Raw genomic sequence first — 25,873 nt, forward strand, 5'->3', positions numbered from 1 at the left:
AAAAAATGAATACATTTAAAAAATTGTGAATAAATGAAAAAATGCACAAAATGAATGAATGAATGGAAAAAATGAATGAATAAAAAAATGAAAAATAAATAAATTAATAAATGAACAGATAAGTGAATGAATAAATTAATGAAAAATTTTACAAATAAGTTAATAAATACAAAAAATAAATAAATTTATGAATGAATGAATGAAAAATTATTGAAAAAATGAAATAATAAAAGAATAAATAAATGAATAAATGATTAAATAAAAAAATAATAAATAAATGAAAAAACTAATGAATTAAAAATTAATGAATGAAAAAATAAACAAGTAAATGAATGAATGAATGAAGTTACAAATTAACAAATGAATAAAAATGATTAAATAAATAAATTAATGAATGAAAAAATGTATGAAAACTGAGTGAATGAATAAACGAATTAATAAATGAATGGCAAAAAATGAATAAATACATAAAAATAAACAAATTAGGTGAAAGAATAAATGAATAAAAAATGGATGAACGAATGAATGAATAAAAAATTTATTAAAACCAAATGAATGAATGACTAAATATGAATTAACAAATGAATATTAAATTGATAAATGGATAAATGAATAAGAAAAACATAAATAAATACGTAAATAAGAAATCAATAAACCAATTAAGTTAGTGAAAAATGAAAGAATGAACTGAGGAATGAAAAAACGAATAAAAATGAATGAACAAAAATGAATGAAACAAATTACAAAATAAGTGAATTATTTAATTTAAACAAATTAAATAAGTGAGTGAAAAATTAATGAATGAAAAAATGAATGAATGATTTTTTTATAAACAAATAAAATAATGAAAAAATGAGTAAAAATTTATAAACAAATGAATAAAAATTGAATGAATTAAAAATGAATGAATGAATGAATGAATGAATGAATGAATGAATGAATAAATGAATGAATGAATGAATGAATGAATGAATGAATGAATGAATAAATGAATGAATGAATAACTTACAAATAAATTAATGAATGAATCCACTGCGTAAAACATGCTGGAATAGTGGCGACCTTTAAAATTAAGACTAACCCGAAGAAAAATGAATGAATGAATGAACAAATCTCTCCGTTAAACAGAAATTTAGACAAAAGTAAATTATTGTTGAACTTGAACATGAGGGCTAATTATTCTGACCTCAACTGTTTGCGTTTTATTAGTGCTTGCTAATTTTTTTTACCTATTTGTTTTTCGTTCCATGTTTGACTAATATTCTACTTTAAAACAAGGGATTGATTTGTCAGCAGTCTTCATCTATAGATGTTTGAAAGCTTAACGAAAGGATTTTTTGAGTGATGAGCTGAGAACTATTGATCCTGTAATTAAGTTTAGTGTCTGTCAAACACTCTCCGGTCTGTTATTATAAGTGTGTGATGCAGAACAACACAACAGCAGATCTCAGGTCAGGTTTCACACTTATCCAAACCAAAGAAACACAGCAAAAATTCCAGTGTTAAATATACAGTGTGATTTTTTTTGGTGTTGTTCAGTGTTAAAACTGGAGTACATTTTAATCCACGAGTGTGAAAACGCGTATATTTAAGAGTTTTTTTTCCAGTGTTAAACTTTTAACCCAATATGCAGTGTATTTCTCATTAGTGATGGGAAGTCCATTTTTTTTTTACTTGAACCGGTTCTTTAGGACAAACAGTGATCAAACCAGTATGTTTTACGAGTCTTGATGATATAATCAATTATATGATATAATAAATTAATTCTCATCAGAAGCAGTGAACTATATGCACATGCATATTCTATTAATATTAAATTGTCATTAAATAATCTTATTTTAATAAATCAATGTTTCATAAGATGATAATAGCATTAGCACAAAATAGTCCAAAGAATTAGTTTGGTTCAGACAACGGTCATGAGCTTAAATTGTTCGGCCGCTTCAGGAGTCACAGCACTTCACGCATGCGCACAGTGTTAGCTCTTAGGTTCTTAAATCGGACGGGTCCGAAAGAAACCGCATTTCGTTCACGTAGCTCTCGGTTCAGTGTACTTGTAATCCAAAACAGCTGCAACCGGTTCTTAATTCGAGAACAAGGTTCGAGAACCGTTACAACTGTTTTAGAACCATTCAGTACACTGAACAAGAACCTGTTTCTTTAGGATTTTTTAAGCCGATGAAGTGAAGCACGTTCATACGCTGTTCTAGTAATTAAATAATTTATCTTATTTATTTTTTAATCAGAGAAAGTGCCAGGCACGGTTAAAAAGCAAGGATTTTGAAGTAATTTGTGATTAGTGATTAATGGAGACTGTGAACAGTTTCAAACGATTCAGTTGGACTTGGTGAACTGATTCACTAGGACGATCCAGGTAAATTGAATGATTCGTTCGCGAATCGGACATCACTATTTCCCACGATGCTCAGCTCCGCGGCTGTCTTTTCAGTTGGAGATCACACGGAGGTTGGCTTGGAGGCTCCGAGTTCAGTGGTAAGTTTTAGCCGTTTTTTCTAAAGAAGTGTTTGATACAACGATAATAAATACTCTAACGTTATAATTACATTTAGCAAATAGTTTAAATATTTGTAAATGTTTGTGAGAAGTGTCGCACGGCGTCGAAGCTAACGTTAATTCATTTGAGCATGTTGTAAGGCCATTGGCTTATTTCGCACGTGGACCCTAAACATATCGAAAAGATAAGTTAAATGGCTATGATTTCAGATTAATACAGTTTTAATCCTCTCGTGACGAAATATTTAACGTTATGTGTTTTAAAAATTAGTATGTGACTATCACTGCGGGGTTTCCCGCCGTTGACTGCCTCCGAGGCAGCTGCATTTTGAAAATGCGCGTCCTTTAATGTTACACTTTGGTCGCACTTCGTTTTAAACGGCGAATTACAGCTTTTTTCCTTTTCTCTAACGATCCGTTCAACTGAATAACCCATATAACGTTAAGTTAGTGATGTCTGGCGTTGTGATGAAATCTGTGACGTCGAAAATTTTGACCAGGTCGCGCTCTTCAGTAACATTTTCACTCGGGAACGTGCTTGTCTCATGCACGTGACTGTGAACGCGCAGACGTCTAAACCAAGCAAATAGCATCGAGCTGTGCTGTAAAGGATATTTTAAATTCTGGGATTCAGAAAACGGGTTTATGGAAGAACTTAAATGTCGTGATATTTTGTTGTTGTCTGCTGGTAGACTGCTATAACTAAACATGAGTCGAAAAAATCCTATAGTTCATTACAAATGCCAATTACTGAGTTCAAATTACATGTGATACAGGTAGGATTAAGATAGAAGTGTTTTCCCTGTATAAACTTACTATAATGTTTAATAAATTGACATTTTGTGTCAAATTTATTTGTTTTCTAAAACATCGATGACCAGATATCTTTATACATTTGGATGTCAATTGATTAGAATGTCATTAAAAAGGTGATTAATTTTACTAATACAAAATGTGACACTCAGTAATTAGCTTTTGTAATGAACTGTTTTTTTCAACTCAATCTCACAACTAAATGTTTAGTTTTAGCAGTCTACCTGCAGACAACAACAAAATATCACGACTACATTAAAATTTTTCCATGAACCTGTTTTCTGAATCCCAGGATTTGAAACATTCTTTACATCACCGCTTGACAGTTTTCAACAAGTCACAGATTTCGGCACAACACCGGTTTATCAATATGTGTTCTTTTAAATCACACTGTAAGCCTAATCAAACGAAAACTTGTTTTTTTTTCTTTAGCTACAATGCTCTTCAAAGTCATTTATGGAGGCAAAAAGAAGTTGATTAAGGTAGATGAAGTTGATTACAGCAGTCTAATAAAAGAAGGTAAGTTCTTAAATTATTGACTCCATTTTTGTTTTGACTGTTGCTGCAGGTGGAATGTCTTTTTTCAATTAATGTTATTTCTTTTAATACGTCAAGTCAAGAAGAAATTTTCCATCGAGCAAAAGGATCTGGTTTTGCAAGATGACACCGGTGTGGAGGTAGATGAAGATGTTTTCACTGACGTGCTGGAGGAGAGATCGCGTGATATACTTTGGAGAGTCATTGACCAAGATTCAGGCAAGTTTCTGTATGCAGGGCTTTCTGGTCCCATGCATTCAATGTTTAATAAACCACATCTGTTTGCCTTTTTTTCTAACTTTATAACAGGTCTCGAAATTAACGTTTTTGCTTGGTAGCACCGGTGCTTCTAATTTAGGCGCATCAGCCAAAATTTAGTCGCACCCACCAATTATGAGCACCGTTACAAGTTTTATACAAACATATTTATTGCATTTGAAATCAACACTAATCAAACTAACAAGCAAAAAAAAAATTATAAGATATGCAAGCGTAAGGAAAATGTCTCAACGAAATCCAGTTATCACAAGAAAATACATTTTTATAACATAACTGAGTGACCAAAAGCATACACAGAGCGATCACTGGCCCTGCACGCACTGCTTGAATGAATCTGTTAATGGTATAACTGTGCTGTTCTCACAAGTGCTGTCTGATATTGCACTGATGCTTTTGACACTTACTGTACCTTATTATATGCATACGTCATGTTAATAGCAATACTGGTCTTTTTAGGAGTAGCGATGTTAGTTTACTCGGTGCAAGCCCGTTTGCGATGGTGTACGTGGTGTTAAATTTGACATATAGCTGCCCCTTGCATGGCGGACAGCATCTGGCGATTTATATAAAGGATTAAACAGAAGCTGTCGTGCTATATGTGGCAAACAGTTACCTGAAAACTCCATCCCACAGACTTTTCATAGCGGACTTGAAGCCAATGGAAGTCTTCTACTCTTGGAAAAGTGTAGATGGTGGATTAACATTCAGCACATAGTCACTAGTAAGATGTGCCATTTATAACTTTAGATGCCATGGTTTCTAAAACAAAATCTGCCAGTGTTATCTTCATTCTCATCTTCAGCGTTTTACAGTTTTTCACGGTAGTAGCTCTCTCATCCGACGCCAGAAGGCAAGGCGCTGACTGAGTGATTGACAGCTGATATTAACCAATCATTCGCATTCAGTGCTAGAGCAGTGGTGGGCCAATAAGAAGAGCGTGAAGGTGGGGCAAGCATTACGGACTTGGCTTTGTTTACTGCAGCAGGTCGACATGACAATTGTTTTAAACCATTTCTGTGTGCTGCGTTTCAAGTGCAGACAAAGAGCTTAGAGATGCATTCTGCGTGAATTTCTCCCGAATCCGCGCATGTGGTGAACATTTTGCAGTAAAAACTGGTCGCACACAACAATTTTAAGCACTCGCAGAAATCCTCCCAAATATATTTTAAGGTTGCATAGATAAAATTTAGGCCGCATATGCGACCAAAATGGTCGCAATTTCGAGCCCTGTTATAATTATTTAAACTGGCCTCATATGTGGCGACAAGCTACAGTTCCATTAAAACGATATGTCAGATAACTTGTGCTTAAATTGTGAAATTGTTTTATCTAAAAATGTGTAAATGCTTAGTTATTCAACCATTCATGACTGAAATGTACTACTAAATTTAATATTTAAAAGTAAATCCTATTACTAAAATCAAATTAATGTATCTTTTTCAAATTAATCTTCTGGGTTTTTCCTACTTTGTGAAGCCTTATTTCATCAGTTTTGTATGTGAACTGGCGGCTGCACTTGTGACTGAGGGAGCAAGCAGCATCTTAAATACTGTTTTTGCTCTCTCTTGAGTCAAAAACAACTGATAGCCTACTATATTTGCAAGTTTGAAAGACCAATTCCATGTTTTATGTGATGCAAAGTTGTATGCTGAAAATCTCTGACATACCTTTTGGTTTTGTGATGTTAAACATTAAGAAGTTTGGCTTAGGGCAAATCTAATTTTAAAATTGCTTGGCACATCACTAGAATGCAGTACATATAACATGCTTTTTAATATTATTATTATTATTACTTTCAGAATGCACAGTCCTCGATTCTTGTAGCTCCCACTCAGACACACTAGTTCTCACCCCAAACCACCCTGAAACTGATGACCGTGCTGAGCCAAGCATGAAGAGACCTCGTTTTGATGAAGCTTTTGAGGCTAAGCAGGTAATTTTTAAATTTCATGATGTACTAGTTCAAGTGTTTGGCAGTTTTTTTTCACATTATTATGCGGACATTTTATTACTTTGTTTTTATTGTAGTTTGTCAGTGAAATTTTGAAAGAAAAGGCAGGTGGACTTGCCGTTTTGGCCGAATATAATGAACATGGAAAACTCACAGATTCAACCCGGCGACAGTTAGTCAACATCGTTGTTGCATACATAACTGAAAAAGAAGGGTAAGTTTCAATCTAAAAATCATTGATACAATTTTTGTAATCAAACTGTTTTAGTGTTTTAACTTATTTTTCTTGTTCTTATAGTCGTGTCCCTTCCAAAGAAACAAAAACACGCTGTGCCTTGGGAATTGTAACTCTTTGCCCATCACTGAAGGATCCATACTCAAGAACTGGATATGTAAGAATTTAAAACTTATTATTATTCTACTGTACCTTATAGAAACATTTTAGATTTTGTGGAACCATGTCACATTTCTAGTTCCCCTAATTGAATTAAATAAATTTTGTTGTATTCTTCATCAGTATTTTTTTAGTCTAGTGTAGTGACATGATCAGAAATTTAAAATGTTTGCATTTGATCTTATCAGCAGTCATTTTGTTTTTATTTAAGGAACATTTCTATGACCCCAAGAGCAATCAAGGATACATATCATGGCGTCTGAAAACAGTTTCACGCCGAAGCAAAAGCCAGAGCACAAGAAATGCCAGGTCAAGTGCAGCATCGGATGATGAAGGCAATGGAGGACCAACAGCTAACAGAGCCAACTGGAACTATTTGGAAAAGCAGCTCGATGGCGACCAATGCAAAGAAGCCATATCATTTATGAGTCATTGTGCTGACAAGGACCAGATTTTTGAGAAGATGAAATTAACATTCAAGCACAGACAGCAGCTTATTCATGATGCAGAGAAGTCCAGCACAGCTCTTTCAGTTTTTCCAAGATTTCTCGACACAAAGGGATTGGTAAGAGAAAGAGACAGATAATAGTATTTTGTTGAGATAAAATTAGGTAATATGCAAAAAGCATGGTGTGAATTTTTGTTATGTTTGTAATTGTTTTACAGGTTCTTCAAGACTTTGACATCAAATTTGGAACTGAAACCGCTTCCAGACTACTAGAACAATGGGACACTTTAAAGCCAAAGATCATCGCAGAGGCGAAAACGCTTAATTCAAACTTGTACCTAAACAGCCTGCTTGCAGCTGGCACTGGGCAGAACCTGGAATGTGAATGGCAAGGTATTAAATGGTTTGTTATTTGTAAGTTTTTGATTGTTGTATTTGTTGTTAATCTACATGCTCTCTTTGTTCTTGCTTGCAGGATGGGACAGTGACATGTCCTGTCTTTTACTACTGGCTTTCCTTTTGCCACCTTCAGCAGGTGGTAGAAACAATTCAACAAAGATCAGCATTAAGGAGGCAATGGATCATGTTGTGCAGTTTCACAAGGTTTGCATGGAAACATTAGTGAGCTGTATTGTAGGTTACTTGTTTGTAAGAAAATCTGTTTTTCACCTGTTTCAGGCTTGTTGCAGTCTAACTGAATATGTTGAGAAGACTGAAGGCCTGCAACCACATCTCCTTGCAGTTGGCTCTGCAAAGAATGCCATTCATGAGTTCTACATTGTTCTGGATGGAAAACTTCTACCATGTCAGGCAAAGTCATCCCTTTCTGCTTTTGACGAACTGTTTAAAGCGTATTTTGTTTTTAGTGTGTCATACCCCCACTCCTTAAATGCAATGTTTACATTTGTTCAGACAACAATCTACAAGATTGGCTGTGGCACAGTTCGTGAAACCCCAAGGGTAAAGGACCTACGAGCCAAACTTCTGAATTAGCTCTATAGACTGACTGAAAATGTTCCGCTGTTTTGCTTGTAAAGCGGTACATTTAACAATTAATGACCTCATTCGTCATCTAAAACTCATTCATGCTTATTATCCTGGGAAAAAATTGAACTTGAAATGTGCACAAAACAATTGCAAGCATAGCTTCATGACTTATGCCGGATTTCGAAAACACTTGAGTAGTGTTCATAGACATGAATTTCTAGACCAAGCAGAGACTGAAAATCAGACTGAAGATACTGAACCGTCACATTTAAATAATCATAATGAACAACAACCTGAGACACCACTCGGTGATAAAAGGAGGGTGATTGACACTCAAGAAATGTGTGCATCTATTGTTGCTAGATTGCAAAATAGTGGAGTAGCAACCAGTGTTGTAACTTCTGTAATATCGGACATGGAGGAACTGGTCCATGAAATACATTCTGATATTAAAAGTAAAGTAATGAATTTACTTCCAGCAAAGAATTTTGCAACAGCATCCCAGGTAGATGACTGTTTTAGTAGTATGAATAATCCATTCACAAATCTAAACACAGAACACAAATGGAAAAAATATTTCAAAGACAAATGGGCTGTTGTCGATCCTACTGAGATAAAGCTAGGTGTACGATTTGACAGTAGATTGAATCGAGTGACGAGGACTTATGATCAAGTTCCTGTAACCGACAAGTTCATTTACATTCCCCTTTTGAACACATTGCAGTTTATATTTAGGAATTCGGATATATGTAAACATATGTCAAGTCCAAGTGCGAGTACATCTGTCTATAAAGATTTTTGTGATGGGGATTATTTTAAAAACCACCCACTTTACAGTAAACATAAAAATGCACTTCAGATACAGTTATACTATGATGATTTTGAATCTGCTAATCCGCTGGGCTCGAAGAAAGGCATTCATAAAATTGGAGTAATTTACTTTATTCTCAGGAACTTTCCACCCAAAATGAATTCAAGTTTAATGAACATACATTTATTGTCATTATTCTATGCACAGGATATTAAGAACTATGGATTTGATGCAATTTTGCGGCCCCTTGTTGAAGATTTAAAAGTCCTTGAAAGTTCTGGCATTCCAGTTCCTTTCTCCAAAGATCCCTTGTTTGGCACTATTGCACAAGTTACTGGCGACAACTTGGGAATGCACACAATTCTTGGTTTTATGGAATCTTTTAGTGCCTTTTACTTTTGTCGGTTCTGTTTAGTAGACAAAAAAACATCTCAGTCTGTATTCAGTGAAGACGACACTAATATTACATTAAGAAACAAAGCGTTACAAGAACAGCACTATGCAGATTTGGTAGCTGACCCTAGCATTACTTCATCTTTTGGGGTTAAGCGTACATGTCTATTTAATGACTTAAAATACTTTCATATTTGTGACAACTACTCCCCTGATATAATGCACGACATCCTCGAGGGTGTTGGTCAGTATGAAATGAAGTTACTTCTTGAATATCTTTCTGGCATTATACCAAGACAAGACGTATGTAACAGAATCTATTCTTTCAATTATGGCTTTCTTGAAAGAAAAAACCGACCCACTAGATTAAATCTAGAGCAGACAGCTAATTCTATAGGTCTAAATGCCATTCAGACATTCTGTTTAATACGGAACATTCCTCTGATATTTGGAGACCTCATTGAAGAGGAAAATAATTACTGGCGTTTATTACTATTGTTGTTACAGATCATCAACATAGTGTTTTCTCCTGTGATAACAGAAGGCATGACCTACTATCTGAAACATCTAATTTTAGAACATCATAGTCTTTTTAAAGAGCTATATCCACAAAAGTCTTTGATTCCCAAGCATCATTTTATGCTACATTATCCACATTGTATACGCAAAATTGGTCCATTAGTACATGTATGGTCGATGCGTTGTGAAGCGAAACACAAGTTTTTTAAAAACAGCATAAAAAATTTTAAAAACCTCACCAAGTCTTTTGCTATAAAACACCAATATGCAATTGCGTATCATTGGGAAAGTTTACCCGTTAAAAATGTTGAATATGGACCTTTAAAAACTCTAGACCTTGATGATTTGCCATATCGTGACATTATTCTTAAAATGTATCCACATTTTTTGGACCGTGAGATCACAGTAACTTCATGGCTGAAATATTCAGGAACGGAATATCGTCATGATCTACTGGTGTTCAGTAAAATGGAGAAGGACTTACCAATTTTCAGTAAAATATGTGAAATTATTCTCATAGAGGACCAAAACCTTTTGGTAACTAAAGACTTTGAAACACTTGGATTTGTTGAGCATCTTCATGCATACCATGTAAGAGAAAATAACACTTTTGGTTTGTCAAGAGTTGAGGATCTTCCTTTTTTCAGACCATTTGACTTACAGGCATCATATGGATTTGAAGAACCATATTTGTACATTGTTCCAGTGCATTGTTTTGTGCACGAAAATATTTAATTAGCTTGCACTAACTTCTGATTGTTTAGCACAAGCTGAATGTATTTACAGATTTTATATTGAAGTCAGAATTGTGAGTTTTTAGCTTGTTCCTTTTTTTTGTGGCAGAAATGAGCTTAGTTGCTTCTATGGGCACTTTCATGTTTGCACTTTATGAAATAAGTATATGTTGTTTCAGGTAACCTCAGGTTTATGAGTTTTCTACGAGTTACAAAACAAGTTATATGATATTTCTATGAGTTACAAAAAACGCGTTATGATATTTCTATGAGCTACAAAATGAGTTATATGATATTTCTATGACTTGCAAAACAAGGAGTTTTTAAACAATGGTCTTTTTTATTGTGCAGGTGTTAATTCTATTTTCTTGCACTTGTGGAAACAGATTTTCTAAAGTTTGTTAAAAAAAATTGAAATGTCGTTGCATTTTCAAATGCAGAGTTGAATGTATTGAAAATATTTCTAAAGTTTAATGAACATTCAATAAACAATTTTCAACATATTTGATCACTGTTATCTGTCACACCCACCAATTGATAATTAGGAAATAAAGGTAATATATTGACACTTTGAAGGGTACCACGCACTCCAGTTTGATGTAAAAATAAACTCTTACAGTGTTAAAATGAACACTGAGTAATGTACACATTTTATATATTAACACTTTGAAGGGTAGCAAACACTCTAGTTTGATGTTAGAATAAACTCTTACGGTGTTAAAATGAACACTGAGTAATGTACAAACTTTATACATTAACACTTAGGAGGGTAACAACCACTCCGGTTTGATGTTAGAATAAACTCTTACAGTGTTAAAATGAACACTGAGTAATGTACAAATTTAGTATATTAACACTTTAAAGGGTAACAAACACTAGTTTGATGTAAGAATAAACTCTTACGGTGTTAAAATGAACACTGAGTAATGTACAAATTTTATATATTAACACTTTGGAGGGTAACAACCACTCCGGTTTGATGTTAGAATGAACTCTTATGGTGTTAAAATAAACACTTAGTGTAGTGTACAAATTTTACACTTTAGAAAGTGTTATTTTAACTCCAAAATGGAGGGAGTCATATGTACACCCAAGGAGTGTTAAATTAAACTCAAATTGAGTTAAATGTACACTCATTTTTTTGCTGTGAAGGCATAAACAGTCTTGTTTCCAGACCAAACATCTAAACATTCTTAAATCAAGAAGCATTTTGGTGAGCGGGACAGGTCTGATTGTCCTCTTTTTAAGGATGTGTCTCTGCTGGAGTTGTCAGCTTTGAGTAATGGAGTCTCCAGCCCGCTGTGCTTTCTGCATTAAACGCTTCTGTGCTGCAGATGCACATCCAGTTGGAGATGCAGATGGAGGTTGATGGATGAGGAAAGGTCTTGCAGATCCATCTATCAGAGATTAGCATTGACCTGTGAGGCGTCTCAGCAACAAACGGCTGCATTAGCATACAAACACACCACAGGCTAGACGTTATATATACCCATCCATCCATCCCTCTGTGGGGATTTCTAATTAATTGTGTTATTTATTTTTTTTTTTTGGAGAGCTGAGAGGATGCACGTGCAGATATTGGCAGGGGATATTGAGTTTATTGTGTTGTAGATAGCGCTGGAGTGCTCGATTTTAGAAAATGTATTTAATTGCGCTATTTTTGACCGATTTTGTGATTGCAATTTATTTATCTTCTTTCAAAAGCTCTTTATCTTTCATATTATTCAATAATAACAAAGGCAGGCAATTAATTATTATTTAGTAAGAGCAAATGAGCTTATATGACCTTTTAACGGTATTATTGTTATTTGTATGTTTTTAGTTTAATACTTGTTTATCAAGAAACTTTTATGGTTGTGGATTATTTCTTTATTTATTGATGATGCCATGCTGCTTGATAAATCATATGTATTTACAAAACGTGTTTTGAATTTACGAATGAATTAGTGTATTTTTAAATCAGGTTTTGAACCTACCAATTGGATTTGTGTATTTAAGAATTGTTTTAAATTTACGAATTAGATTTGTGCATTTAATTTTTTTTTTTTTTTTTTTTTTTTTTTATTAGAATATGCAAAAATCATACAAATACAAGAAAACGTCAACAAATAACAAATACAAAGCAACGAAACAAAAACAAAACAAAAACAACAACAATATAGTCATGTACTGGTATGTGCGTGAGTGTGTGTGTGTGAGTGTGTGTATGCATGTAAAGGTAACTTGGTGGACAGGTCAGAGTACATACATAAGGAACAATAACAGTCAATAAATGAAGCAAGTGTCACAGATATAGATAAAACATATAGAAAGAAACCAGTCAGAGGTAGGGAGTAACAACAATGCTTATTAATGTATGATAGTAAAAATTAGAGTAAAAAGAAAGAAAGGACAACAGTAATAACTGACAACAATAATAATAAATCACAAGTGCTACACAAACTACTACTACAAAAAGTTACTTATATTACAACTACTACTGCTTCTACTACAGCCACAACCACGACTACTACTACTACAATGTCTACTAATACTGATACTACTACAACGACTACCACTACTGATACTACTATAGCGTTTGCTACAACTAATACAACGTCTACTACTACTACTACTACTACTACTACTACTACTACTATTACCACTACTACTACTACTACTACAATCACTTCTACTACATCTACATCAACAACATCTACTACTGATATTACTACACCAACAACGACTACTACTACTACTGTAACTACCACACCATTACTACTTCTGCTACTACTTACATGAACTACTACTTCAAAAATCTCCGTAACAATTACTCAATAACAATCGATACTATTACACTGTCTACTACTTCAACTACAACTACTACTACTACTACTACTACAACAACTGCAACCTTAATAATGATAATGGTATAAATACTTGTAATAATGATAATGGAAAGATAACAGGACAAGTCAGAACAGTAATAATAATAATAATAATGATTTCAAAAAATAAAAGTAATACCATTTATGACAAAGGTGTCGAGGAGAGGGGAGGATGGGAAAATCAGGGAGAGGACAAGTAATAATAATAATAAATAATAATAATAATAACAAATAATAATAGTAGTAAGTAGTGAGTTTGAAGGGGAGATAGAGGAAAAGAGAAAATAAACTAATGATAATAAACAAAAATTAATAAAATACTTATAATAAAAATAAATAAATAAAATAGAATAAAAAATAAAAACAGAAAAGGAAGGGGAGGAGTAGAAGAAAAAAGAAACAATAAGAGAGAAGAAAAATAAAGTTCAGCAAACAAAGCAACAAGAATAAGCCCAAAAAAAAAAAAAGAATAATAATAATAAAAACTGAATAAATAAAAAAGAAAACACTATATCAATGCTAATTATGAATTATACAATTCCACATGGAAGAATAATATTAAAGATATGTATGATAGATTATTACTGTAATTTGATAACTATAATATACTCATGCTGGTAATAATACTAATAATAATGATAATAATAAAAATAACAACAGCTGTAACAATAAATTGAGGAGATTTGTGCATTTAAAAAGCGTGTTTAAATTTACAAATTGGATTTGTGGGTTTACAAATCGTGTTTTGAATTTACGAATTGGGTTTGTGTATTTTTGAACCGAGTTTTGAATTTACGAAGTGGATTTGTGTACTTTTGTATCGTGTTTTGAATTTCTGAATTGTTTTTGTGTATTAATGAGTCGTGTTTTGGATTGACGAATTGGATTTGTGTATTAATCATGTTTTGAACTTGCGTGTTGTATTTCTGTATTTTTGAATCATGTTTTAAATTTATGAGTTGGATGTTTTTAAGAATCGTGTTTTGAACTTAAAAATTGGATTTGTGTATTAACGAATCATGTTTTGAATTTACGAATTGAATTTGTGTATTTATGAATTTACTAATAGGATTTGTGTATTTATGAATTGTGCTGTGAATTTACGAATTGGATTTGTGTATTTACGAATCGTGTTTTGAACTTACAAATTGGATTTGTATATTTAAGAATTTGATTTGTTTATTTAATAATTGGATTTGTGGATTTAAGAATTGTGTTTTAAATTTACGAATTGGATTTGTGTATTTACGAATCATGTTTTAAACTTATGTATTGGATTTGTGTATTTATGAATCGTGGTTTGAATTTACGAATTGGATTTTTGTACTTTTGAATCGTGTTTTGAACTTACGAATTGGATTTGTGTATTTATGAATCGTGTTTTGAATTTACGAATTGGATTTGTGTACTTTTGAATCGTGTTTTGAACTTACGAATTGGATTTGTATGTTTACAAATCGTGTTTTGAACTTACGAATTGGATTTGTATATTTAAGAATCATGTTTTGAACTTATGTATTGAATTTGTGCATTTATGAATCGTGGTTTGAATTTACGAATCAGATTTTTGTACTTTTAAATAGTGTTTTGAACTTACGAATTGGATTTGTGTATTTATGAATCGTGTTTTGAATTTACGAATTGGATTTGTATGTTTACAAATCGTGTTTTGAACTTACGAATTGGATTTGTGTATTTAAGAATCATGTTTTGAACTTATGTATTGAATTTGTGTATTTATGAATCTTGGTTTGAATTTACGAATCAGATTTTTGTACTTTTGAATCGTGTTTTGAACTTACGAATTAGATTTGTATGTTTATAAATCATGTTTTGAACTTACAAATTGGATTTGTGTACTTTTGAATCATGTTTTGAACTTACGAATTGGATTTGTACGTTTACAAATCATGTTTTGAACTTACGAATTGGATTTGTGTACTTTTGAATCGTGTTTGAATTTATGAATTGGATTTGTGTACTTTTGAATTGTGTTTTGAACTTACGAATTAGATTTGTGTTCTTTTAAATCTTGTTTTGAATTTATGAATTGGATTTGTGTATTAACGAATCATGTTTTAAACTTACAAATTGGATTTGTGTAATTTTTTAATTACGTATTGAATACACGAATTGGATTTGTGTGTTTTTGAATCGTGTTTTAAATTGACATATTGGATTTGTGTAAATGTATTATTTTTAAGATTGATCTGGCTCCATATAAAATACTACTAATTGTCCTTCTCTGTATAAAAAAGAAAAGTTGCCTTCATATTTTTTTTTTGCTTCATTGTGCCTTTAAAAACCGCTCAAACTTGGCAGCCATGCTTTTTCAAACATCTAAATTAATGCAAAAATCAAAGTTTTGCAGTGTTTCCTTCTTATATACATGAATCTAAAGAGCAGATGCAGAAAGCCAGTGCTGTTTAATTTATTCCCTCCCTCTTGATTGGCTCTGATTTGCTTGTGAAGGAGAATTGACTGTGTTTTTTTCTATAGACAGCAGTGTTGATTGCTGATTGCTCGCGGGTTTTAATTATGGAAATCATGAGCTCTTAAAAATGCTCGAATCTAATGGTGGAAGTCATAAAAATGGTGGATGGAGTTGTGTGTTGCGCTACACCAAAACTGATTAGTTTAATGCGCGTGTTTACTTGTGCTTGTAACAGTTAACACACTCGAAATTGAATTGGAATCGGAAAAGTAATGGATGCGTGATTGCAGACGACTTCTTATTTGGGCTCAAGAAGATTATTACAATTGTTGGTTGTTGTGGTTATTATTGTGTCTTTTTGTGAAGGATTTAGGCCATACCAACTCAGGCTTATTGGAAACACTAATTGAAGTCTGAATTATTGGCCTTATAATTTTTTTTATATAATAATAAAACTATTTTATTTGAATGCGTTTATTTTTTTCTTCTTTAATTACTGCACATGAATAAATATACAGTGTATATATAAATATAAATATATATATATATATATATATATATATATATATATATAAATATAAATATATATATATATATATATATATATATATATATATATATATATATATATATATTAAGGGTGTCACGATCCTCCAAATCCTCGATTCGATTACATTTTCGATTCTAAAGGCACGATTCGATTCGATTTTCGATTATGAATAATTTAATTAATGACCAATTAATTATTTGTAGCCTACCGTTTAAACTACCTGACCTGCATGGTCTTTGTTTTACCCATAAACAAATCATACAGTAAATGAATAAAGGCAAGATACACACATAATTACCACCTGTCAATCACTTTTTCTGCGGGACTCGTGAATAGGCAGTGATCTGTGTCGTTATAATGGCGTCGGTAAAAAAGACGCACAACCAACAGGAACCAGCCAACAGTATCTGAGGTGTTCGCTAAAATGACTAAGTACAAGTGAGTGAAAGATTGAAGCAGTCCTCTGACTGCCTGGACCTGCTGTCTCGAGCGCATGGCTGTGTGTGCGTCTGTGTCTGTGTGGTCACGTGATGTGCATTTTCAGAGGTAGAGAGGAAGGAGGGCTGCTCAGAAATGCTACACGCCACTGTGGATGTCAAATCGTTGTCGTGGTAAAATGCCATTTAAAAACAAAGACAGTGTAAACAGGGCCTGAGTGTGTACTTTTCGCGAGCAGATTTGCAACGGGGGCGGGCGGAGGATCGCGATGATGGTGTTGTCTATCGGACGAACCGTACGTAATACGTACATAGCAGAGCTTGCAAAACTGTGTTTTTTTTGTCGACAACACGAACGTTGTCAACATAACTCACTGGAAATCCAAAATGCTTCCACACCGGCGACTTCATTGAAAGAGGAGAGGGTTTAGGCTCTGTCGACGGGTCTCCTGCTTCTGCAGTTTAACAAGCACTTCAACAAGCCTGTTTTTTCCCGCTTGGCAAGCCAAGCTGACGTGACATGGGGGCGTGGCAGCATCGACCATTCTATTTTTTGATTCGATAATCGAAATTGAGCATAAATTTCGATCGATTTCCATTAAAAATCGAAATCGTGACACCCCTAATATATATATATATATATATATATATATATATATATATATATATATATATATATATATATATATATATATATATATATACATATAACATAGATTTCTAGAGCTGTAGTTCTTCTAGATAACTCTGTATATGTGTATGCTTTCTCTCTCTCTTATATTGCATGTGTGTGGGAATGGGAATGCCATTTTTTGACATCCAGCAGATTCCTTTTCTTCTGTTGCATTTTCATAAAAGTCGATTTTTACATTTTAATTGAGCAGAAACAAAGGCAGTGAAGCCGCGCAGCTAATGTGATTTACATTCATGAACAGAGCGCCGCTGAAAGGAAAACACAGCTCATTATTTAAAGGACATTTAAAGAGTGCTGACTTCACTGCTAATGTAATATGCAAAACATTAATTAGTTTCTCCACATCTTTTTTCCTTCTGCTTTATTTACTGAAGTTGTTGTGTGAGTGCGCATTTGACCGTGTGTTTAAATATTTATCGCTTTTATTCCTTTTTTTAATTATTTGCTAGTTAATGGAAGTGAAGTGTTGTTTTTATTGGTTAAATAATTGATTTTATTAGCCTCCGTCTGCATTCAATTTGACTTTTTAATTGTTTTAAAAAGTTTGTCTGGTTAATTGCAATCGTTAAACTTCAATTAAACAGTAAATAAAAAGATTAAGCTCAGTGAAATATATTTCATGATTTTTTGTATGCAAGTGACCCGTCAGCATTATGTTTATTATAATATTTCAATATTTATTAGCTTCATTTATTCATTTTTCCTCAGCTTAGTGCCTTTATTTATCAGAGGTCGCCACAGCGGAATGAACCCCCAACTATTCCAGCATATGTTTTACACAGCGGATGTCCTTCCAGCCACAACCCAGTACTGGGAAACACCCGTACAAACTCATTCACACTCAAACACTACGGCCAGTTTAGTTTATCAGTTCCCCTATCCACTTTTTACGTCTTGACGTATGGAATACCAACGCAATCTCATGGCAATTCGTAACTTTTTTTTATTTAGTGGCTAATTCGTATGAATTCGTACAATCTAATTCATACAATTTAATACGATTTGCTCGTTGGGGTTAGGGGTGGGGTTAGGTGCCACGCCTCCTTTTTAAAATCGTACATTTTCGTTCGACTGAACTCGTACGAATTCGTATGAGTTAGCCACTAAACTGACAAAACGTAAAATACTTACGTTTCCTCGTGAGATCAGGCTGGGAATACTGTTTCCAGGTCCTAGCCGCTACTCATTTTAAATGAGAAGATATTAGTTTATGGCCACTTTTTAGTCATATCACACATTAAAGTGAATTTTACATGCAACAGTGTACACAACATTCTCTGGACGTGCAGCATCACAAATGCCAATATTTTAACAATTTATAAAAAATGAATCACTTTCTGGTCATCAGATATTAGGCATGGATATATATATATATAGTGTTTTTCGAAAGTATTACACCGCTTTTTAAACGTTTATTATTATCATTTGACGAGTCTCCCCATTCAGTTTGATATAGTGCTTGGACCCAGAAGCCGCTTCGCATGACGTCAAACTTAACAAGATAGCGCATGTGTTTGGGCTGTGGGGGAAAGCAAAAAAACCCGGAGTATTCATTTATTTGTTTTTGCCAATTTATTATTTGTTTTTCTTAATTATTGAAGGAAAGTTTTTTTTTATTATGTATTTTGTTCAGTTCTGGCTGCATTAAATATGAGGTTTTAAACATTGTTGATGTTCGTCTTGTTAATTGGAATCATACAAATTAAATGAAACGATTTATTAAAGTTTTATGAAATGTTTAATAATTTTTACTTCTGTATTTCTTATGAATGCAAATTTTTATGAATGCAAATAAACGTGATGTTTATTATAGTATTTATATATTTTTTTTCATTAATTTGTTCATTTTTGTCTTTTTATTAAAAAAAACTTAATTGATGGAAAAATATTGATTTTAGTTCTGGCTGAATTAAATTTTTTAAGTTTTTATGTATTTTAAAAGTCTGTCTGGTCAATTGGAATCTTACAAATTAAATGAAACTACAATTTTTAAGCTTTATGAATTATGTTTCATAATCTTTTCATAATATAGTAATTTTTATAAATGCAAATGACTGTCAACGTGATGTTTATTATTATATTAATCAGTTTTATTTTTTCATTTGTTTATTTTTGTCCTTTAAAAAGAAAATCTTAAATATGGAAAAAAATATTGATTTTATTCAGTTCTGGCTGCATTAAATTTTAATTAGTTTTTAATTATTTAAGAAGTTTGTCTTGTTAAGTGGAATTTTACAAAATAAATTAAACTATTATTTAAAAAGCTTTATAAAATGTTTCACAATTATTACTTATGTATTTTTTATCAATGCAAATGACCATCATCATAATGTTTATTTGTAATGTTTATCAGTTTTATTTATTTATTCTTGTCTTTTTTAAGTGTACTTTTTTCTAGATTCATTAGAAAATATGTATTTTATTCAGTTCTGCCTGCATTAATTATGAGTTTTTAAATGTTGTTAAAGTTTGTCTTGTTAATTGGAGTCATGCAAATTAAACGAAGCAATTTTTTTTAAAGGTTTATGAAATATATTTCAGAATTTTTACTTTGTATTTTTATGAATGCAAATGACCATTAAAGTGATGTTTATTATGGTATTTATCCACTTTTTTATCATTAATTTGTTCATTTTTGTCTTTTTATAAAAAGAAAAACTTAATTGATGGAAAAATATTGATTGAAATTTTTGATATTTTATGTAAACAAGTGTCTAAATCAGATTGGTGCGCGTCAGATAAAGTGTCCTGAATCAACACACGCGGCCTGATGCTTTGCAAGCGGAATGGAAACCAAATGTTGTGCGGGAGCTGAAGCTGAAATATGTGCTGAATCGCAGAGGTGAACACACATAAATTTAGATTAAGCCATATGTCAGCCTCGTCGTCTGCTTGCACAATTTCCCACGGATTGAACAATATTCCATGAGTTATTTCTCTTTCCAAATCTCCAGTCAAACACCTCACTGTCAGTCTCTTTCTGTGGGAATATTGGGTTTATTTAAAGGTGCAACATATATGTGACATCTAGTGGTTGAATTAGACATTACAGTCCAAATTCAAAACATCGACAGGGTTTTTTTCCTCAGGGTTGCCAGATTAATGACACAAACAGTAGTGAATGTGCCCGATACTTTAAACTGATCAGCTAATGTTACGTTTGTAATATTAATTGCTTATTAAGCTAATTAATTAACCCTGAATTTGCATTTCGTAGGCACTACACTTTATCGAAACAAATAAGCTGACTTCAGCCTCATTCTGCTGGAATATATGACATCTAGTGGTTGAATCGGGTATTACAGTCCGAATTCAAAATATCGGGGAGGTTTTTTTTTTTCTTCAGGGTTGCCAGATTGACACGAACAGGAGTGAGTGTGCCTGATGATATTTTAAGCTGATCAGCTAATGTTTACGTTAGATACATTTATATTAATTGCTAATTAAGCTTTTTCCCAGAGATGCGTTGCGGATGGAAGGGCATCCACTGTGTAAAAACGTGCTGGATAAGTTGGCGATTCATTCCGCTGTGGCGACCCCGGATTAATAAAGGGATTAAGCGGAATAGAAAATGAATGACTGCTAATAAAGCTAATTAATTAACTCTAAATTTGCATTTCGAATGCTGCTGCACTTTATCGAAACTGTCTTCAGCCTCTTTCTGCTTATAGATTGTTTATATAAAGGTGCAAGATATACGTGACATCTAGTGGTTGAATAAGGCAACACAGTCCAAATTCAAAATATTGAATTATTATAATAAACATTATTTTAATAAACATGATGCTGACAGGTCAAAATATCACCCGGTTGCCAGATTGACAAAACAAACAGGAGTGAGTGTAAGCTAATCAGCGAATGTCTACGTTAGTAATATTCATATTATTTGTGATTAACCACTTTGTGAGGGTGTTTATAACTCTGCATTTTCATTTCTGAGGCTGCCACTGTCTTCTGGAGGTCACATTTTCACATATGTTGAGGCAGCCTTCACAACTGAAATTAAATACTGTTTTTTTTCCACCAAGGCAACGCGGGTGCTGAAATATAATTGGGTTAACCGACAGTGGGCTGGTTATAGAGGCCAAAACAAAGATAGAGTTTCCTACACATGAGGCACATTTTCGAAACAATAACTGTCTTCAGCCTCTTTCTGCGGCAAGATTGCAAGATATATATGACACCTAGTGGTTGAATTGGGTTTTACAGTCTATGCAAAAGCAGGTTGCCAGATTGACGACACAAACAGTAGCGAGTGTGGGTGATGATGAGATAGCCTGGATAAGTTGGCGCTTAATTCCTCAGTGGCGACCCTGGATTAATAAAGGCACTAAGCCGAAAAGAAAATGAACGAATGAATTTAATTAATAATTTTATACATATTTTTGTATTGTTTTTATTGTATGTTTCTGTTGCATGTCTACAGCAATATGGTGATGCCCATGACACATTTCCTGTTAAGGACAAAAAAGTTTACTACTGCTACTGCTACTGGAGCATACATATATTATTATTGTTGTTATTATTATTTTATTTACATTAGTATTATAGTAGTATTAGTATTATTTTAGTACATGTTAAACGCTTGTAAAATCAATAGACAGTGAAAAAACGTAATTGACAACCACATATCAGAGGTGTCGGACCTCGCTCCCGGTGGACCACCGCTTTGGCTCCAGTAATCAGACATGTGAAGCAGCTAATTAAGAGGTTCAGGGTCACTGGAAAGCACTCTGGGAATTAATGAACACACAGAGGCTGATTCTCTGGACTCGCACTCGTCAGTTGTCCATGATTTTATTATTTTAAAGTTCAAGATCAAGATCATTGCTGTGCTGTATTTCTGAGGATACTTAACATGGCAATGTAGAGAGAAGCCTTTAAAAACACACTTGATAACTGAGAGTGATGGTGTAAGATAGTTGCTGGCATTAACTGAATAATTGAAGAAGTGATTGAAGAAGTTGTTCATGTTGATCAATCTTTAGGTGTTTAATATTGTTGGTATCATCATCATTTTTATTATTATAAACAACAACAACAACTAGTAATAATAATAATAATAATAATAGTAATAATTTTTATTATTACTGTTATTATTATTATGACAAAAATAATTATTGTTATCCTTGTAATTATTATTAATATTATTATAATATAGATATAAAAGAGATGGGTTGCAGCTGGAAGGGCGTAAAAAAAGCGTAAAACTTGTGCTGGAAAGTTCATTCCGCTGTGGCCCCAGATTATAAAGGGACTTAATTAGAAAATTAATAAATGAATATATTATTAATATAATATAATATAATTTAATATAATATAATTGTTAATAATATAATAATAATAATTGTTATTATATAATAATATTAATAAAAATAACAATAGTAATAATAATAACAATAATTAGTTGTTGTTGTTTATAATAATAATAATAATAATAATAATAATAAAAATTTAAATAATAATAATTATTATTATTATAATTAGTAGTAGTAGTAGTTGTTGTTTATAATCGTAATAATATTAATTATTATACAACAACAATAATAATAATATTATTTATTATTATTATTATTATTTTATATTATTAACTACAACAACAACTACTAATAATAATAATTATTATCATCATTATTATCATTATCTTTATTATTATTATCATTATAAACAAGAACTAATATTCTTCTTCTTATTATTATTATTAATAATAATAATGATGCAAAAAAGTTTTTATTATCATTATTATTACTATAAACAGCAACAACTAATAATAATAATAATAATAATAATTATAATAATAATATTGTTGATGTTATTTTATTATGACAATAACAATAATAATAATAATAATAATAATAATATTAATAATGATAATAAATATTAATATTGTTGATGTTATTTTATTATGACAATAACAACAACAATAATAATAATAATAATAATAATAATAATAATAATAATAATAATAATAATAATAATAATAATAATTATTATTATTATTATTATTATTTTGTTTTATTAATAATATTTTTTGAATTTTTATCATTGTTATAATAATAATTACAATAATATAATTATTATTATTTTATTGTCATCATCATCATTGTTAGGAAAATAATAATAATTATTGTTCATATTATTATTATTATTTTATTAATATTATTACTTTTTCTGCATTTAGATCCTCTCTAATGTGAAGTTAAAGCAGTTGGGTTAAAAAAGAAAAACAGAAATTGCAGTCTGGAGAACCCGAATCTGCATTTTTGCATCTGTCTCTTCATTTAATTGCGCTTGAGCTTAATTTTGGCTGCAGCTTTACATCTCATTTGAGTCCTCTCGGCTTGCTGTGCATATGCATGTATGCATTCTTTATTTTCTCCCATCTTGGGACTGGCAATTGAAAATAAATTAACATTCCAGCTCTTTTGTGCTCTGCTTCTTTAAGCCTGTCAAGAATACTTGGAGGCGAACCCTGAGAGGTCAAGCCACACTCACTCGCTGTCAATCTTCCTGGTTGACCCGCCCACCCTTTTCTTTTACTTCTCCATTCTTTTCTCTGGCCGTTCATTCAGTTCCTCCCTGTCTTAGAAACGGGGGAACTCTTGTGCATTCTTTAAAGCGTCTCCTTCTCCAGCCTGAGACCGGAAGCTCTGGGAGTAACCAATTTACAAACACGGCCATATTTGAGCTTCTGTCCTCTTGGCTGCCACTTTAAAGTACACATGTAATGTACACATGGGGCGGGGCTAACATACTTAGTCACGCCCCTTCAGCTGTCAGTCTTGACATTGCTATGGCAACAAACAGAAATGGTGAGGAGGAGGAGTCTGTTAGGTCTCCTCAAACCCTTTTCCCCATCTTTCTAAATGAAATGCAAACTTTACTACATCCAATCAGCTCGCAGTAGAATAAAACAAGCCACGCCCACTGTTTGCTCATTTATTATCTTGCTTCTATAGAAACTACATCACACTACGAAAATGATGGTTCTCTATAGTTGCTAGGCAGTTGTTTTGGTCTTCTGAGTGGTTGCTAAGCAATTGCTATGGTGTTACTAGGGTGTTCTGAGTGGTTGCTAGGCAGTTGCTACAGTACTCTGGGTTTTATTTATGGTACTCTATGATTAGGTAGCTGCTAAGGTGTTCTGCATTGTTGCTATGTAATTGCTAAGGCGTTTCTAGGCTGTTCAGTGTGGTTGTTAGGTGGTTGCTAGGCAGTTGCTGTGGAACTCTGGGTTTAATTGATGGTACTCTGTAGTTTCTAGGTAGTTGTTATAGGGTTTGCTAGGTGGTAAGTGGTTGCTATGAAGTTTATATGGTGTTGCTAGGGTGTTCTGTGTGTTTGCTAGGCAATTGCTAAGGCATAGCTAGGGTGTTCTGAGTGGTTGCTTGGCAGTTGCTATGGAACTCTGCCTAATAATAGATTACCATCAATTAAACCCAGTTGCTAAGGTGTTTTGAGTGGTTGCTAGGCAATTGCTTAAGTGTTGCTAGGGTGTTCTAAGTCGCTGCTAGCTGGTTAGCACACTGACACATGGTGCAGTAGCAGTTCAGGGCGTCCCGAGAACGAATCCCGGCTCGGGGACATTTCCCGTCCCAAGCCCCTATCTCTCTCCTACTCCGTTTCCGGTCTAAAATACTGCCCTATCCACTCAAAGGCAAAAAGGTTAAACATTAAACTTTTTTAAAAATTAAATAAAAAAAAATACACAAATCCAATTCATAAATTCAAAACACGATTCGTCAATACACAAATGTAGTTCGTAAATTCAAAACACGATTCGTAAATACACAAATCTAGTTCGTAAATTCAAAACATGATTCATCAATACACAAATCCAATTCGTAAATTCAAAACACAATTCGTAAATGCACAAATCCAATTCGTAAATTCAAAACACGATTAAAAAATATACACAAATACAATTCATAAATTCAAAACACGATTCGTCAATACACAAATCTAGTTCGTAAATTCAAAATACGATTCGTCAATACACAAATCCAATTCGTAAATTCAAAACATGATTCGTCAATACACAAATCCAATTCGTAAATTCAGAACACAATTCGTAAATTCAAAACACAATTCGTAAATGCACAAATCCAATTCGTAAATTCAAAACACGATTCAAAAATATACACAAATACAATTCATAAATTCAAAACACGATTTGTAAGTGCACAAATCCAATTCGTAAATTCAAAACACGATTCGTATATACACAAATCCAGTTCGTAAATTGCTGGAAGGGCATCCACTGTATAAAACATATACTGGAATAGTCGGTGGTTCATTCCGCTGTGGCGACCTCTGACATAGAGACAAAGCCGAAAGATAATTAATGATTGAATGAAGAAACTTTTTTCCCAAAGATTGTGTAACCCCACTGGGCCTGTGTCACCCAACCCGCTCCGAGCTGGTATCGAACCGTTTACCTGCACAGCACTCACTAGCTGGCCTCCGTTACACGTGCAGCCCTAATAACAAAGAAATACCCATTATTTGTGC

The 25,873-nt window shown here is 32.7% G+C and overlaps 2 protein-coding genes across 8 annotated transcripts in view; both read left to right on the top strand.

Moving 5' to 3' along the window:
- Positions 1 to 25,873, top strand: part of adgrl2b.1 (adhesion G protein-coupled receptor L2b, tandem duplicate 1) — a 235,089-nt gene that overhangs the window by 17,934 nt on the left and 191,282 nt on the right.
- On the top strand, positions 2,021 to 10,881 carry LOC147846178 (uncharacterized). The gene is made up of 10 exons (XM_087240322.1): positions 2,021 to 2,493; positions 3,760 to 3,846; positions 3,943 to 4,083; positions 5,943 to 6,076; positions 6,172 to 6,308; positions 6,393 to 6,486; positions 6,700 to 7,053; positions 7,155 to 7,329; positions 7,412 to 7,539; positions 7,615 to 10,881. Exons 2-10 carry the CDS (start codon positions 3,765 to 3,767, stop codon positions 7,927 to 7,929), a joined length of 1,560 nt encoding a protein of 519 aa, XP_087096448.1. The 5' UTR covers positions 2,021 to 2,493; positions 3,760 to 3,764; the 3' UTR covers positions 7,930 to 10,881.

Source organism: Danio rerio, chromosome 2, assembly GCF_052040795.2.
Source record: "Danio rerio strain M-AB ecotype USA chromosome 2, GRCz13ab, whole genome shotgun sequence".
NCBI classification, from domain to species: Eukaryota; Metazoa; Chordata; class Actinopteri; order Cypriniformes; family Danionidae; genus Danio; species Danio rerio.

Excerpts from the sequence above, each read along its gene's own strand:
- LOC147846178 (XM_087240322.1), top strand. The coding sequence starts at position 3,765 with ATGCTCTTCAAAGTCATTTATGGAGGCAAAAAGAAGTTGATTAAGGTA. Across the intron at positions 4,084-5,942 it reads AGTCATTGACCAAGATTCAG|AATGCACAGTCCTCGATTCT; the intron begins GCAAGTTTCTGT and ends TATTACTTTCAG. Across the intron at positions 6,487-6,699 it reads CATACTCAAGAACTGGATAT|GAACATTTCTATGACCCCAA; the intron begins GTAAGAATTTAA and ends TTTTTATTTAAG.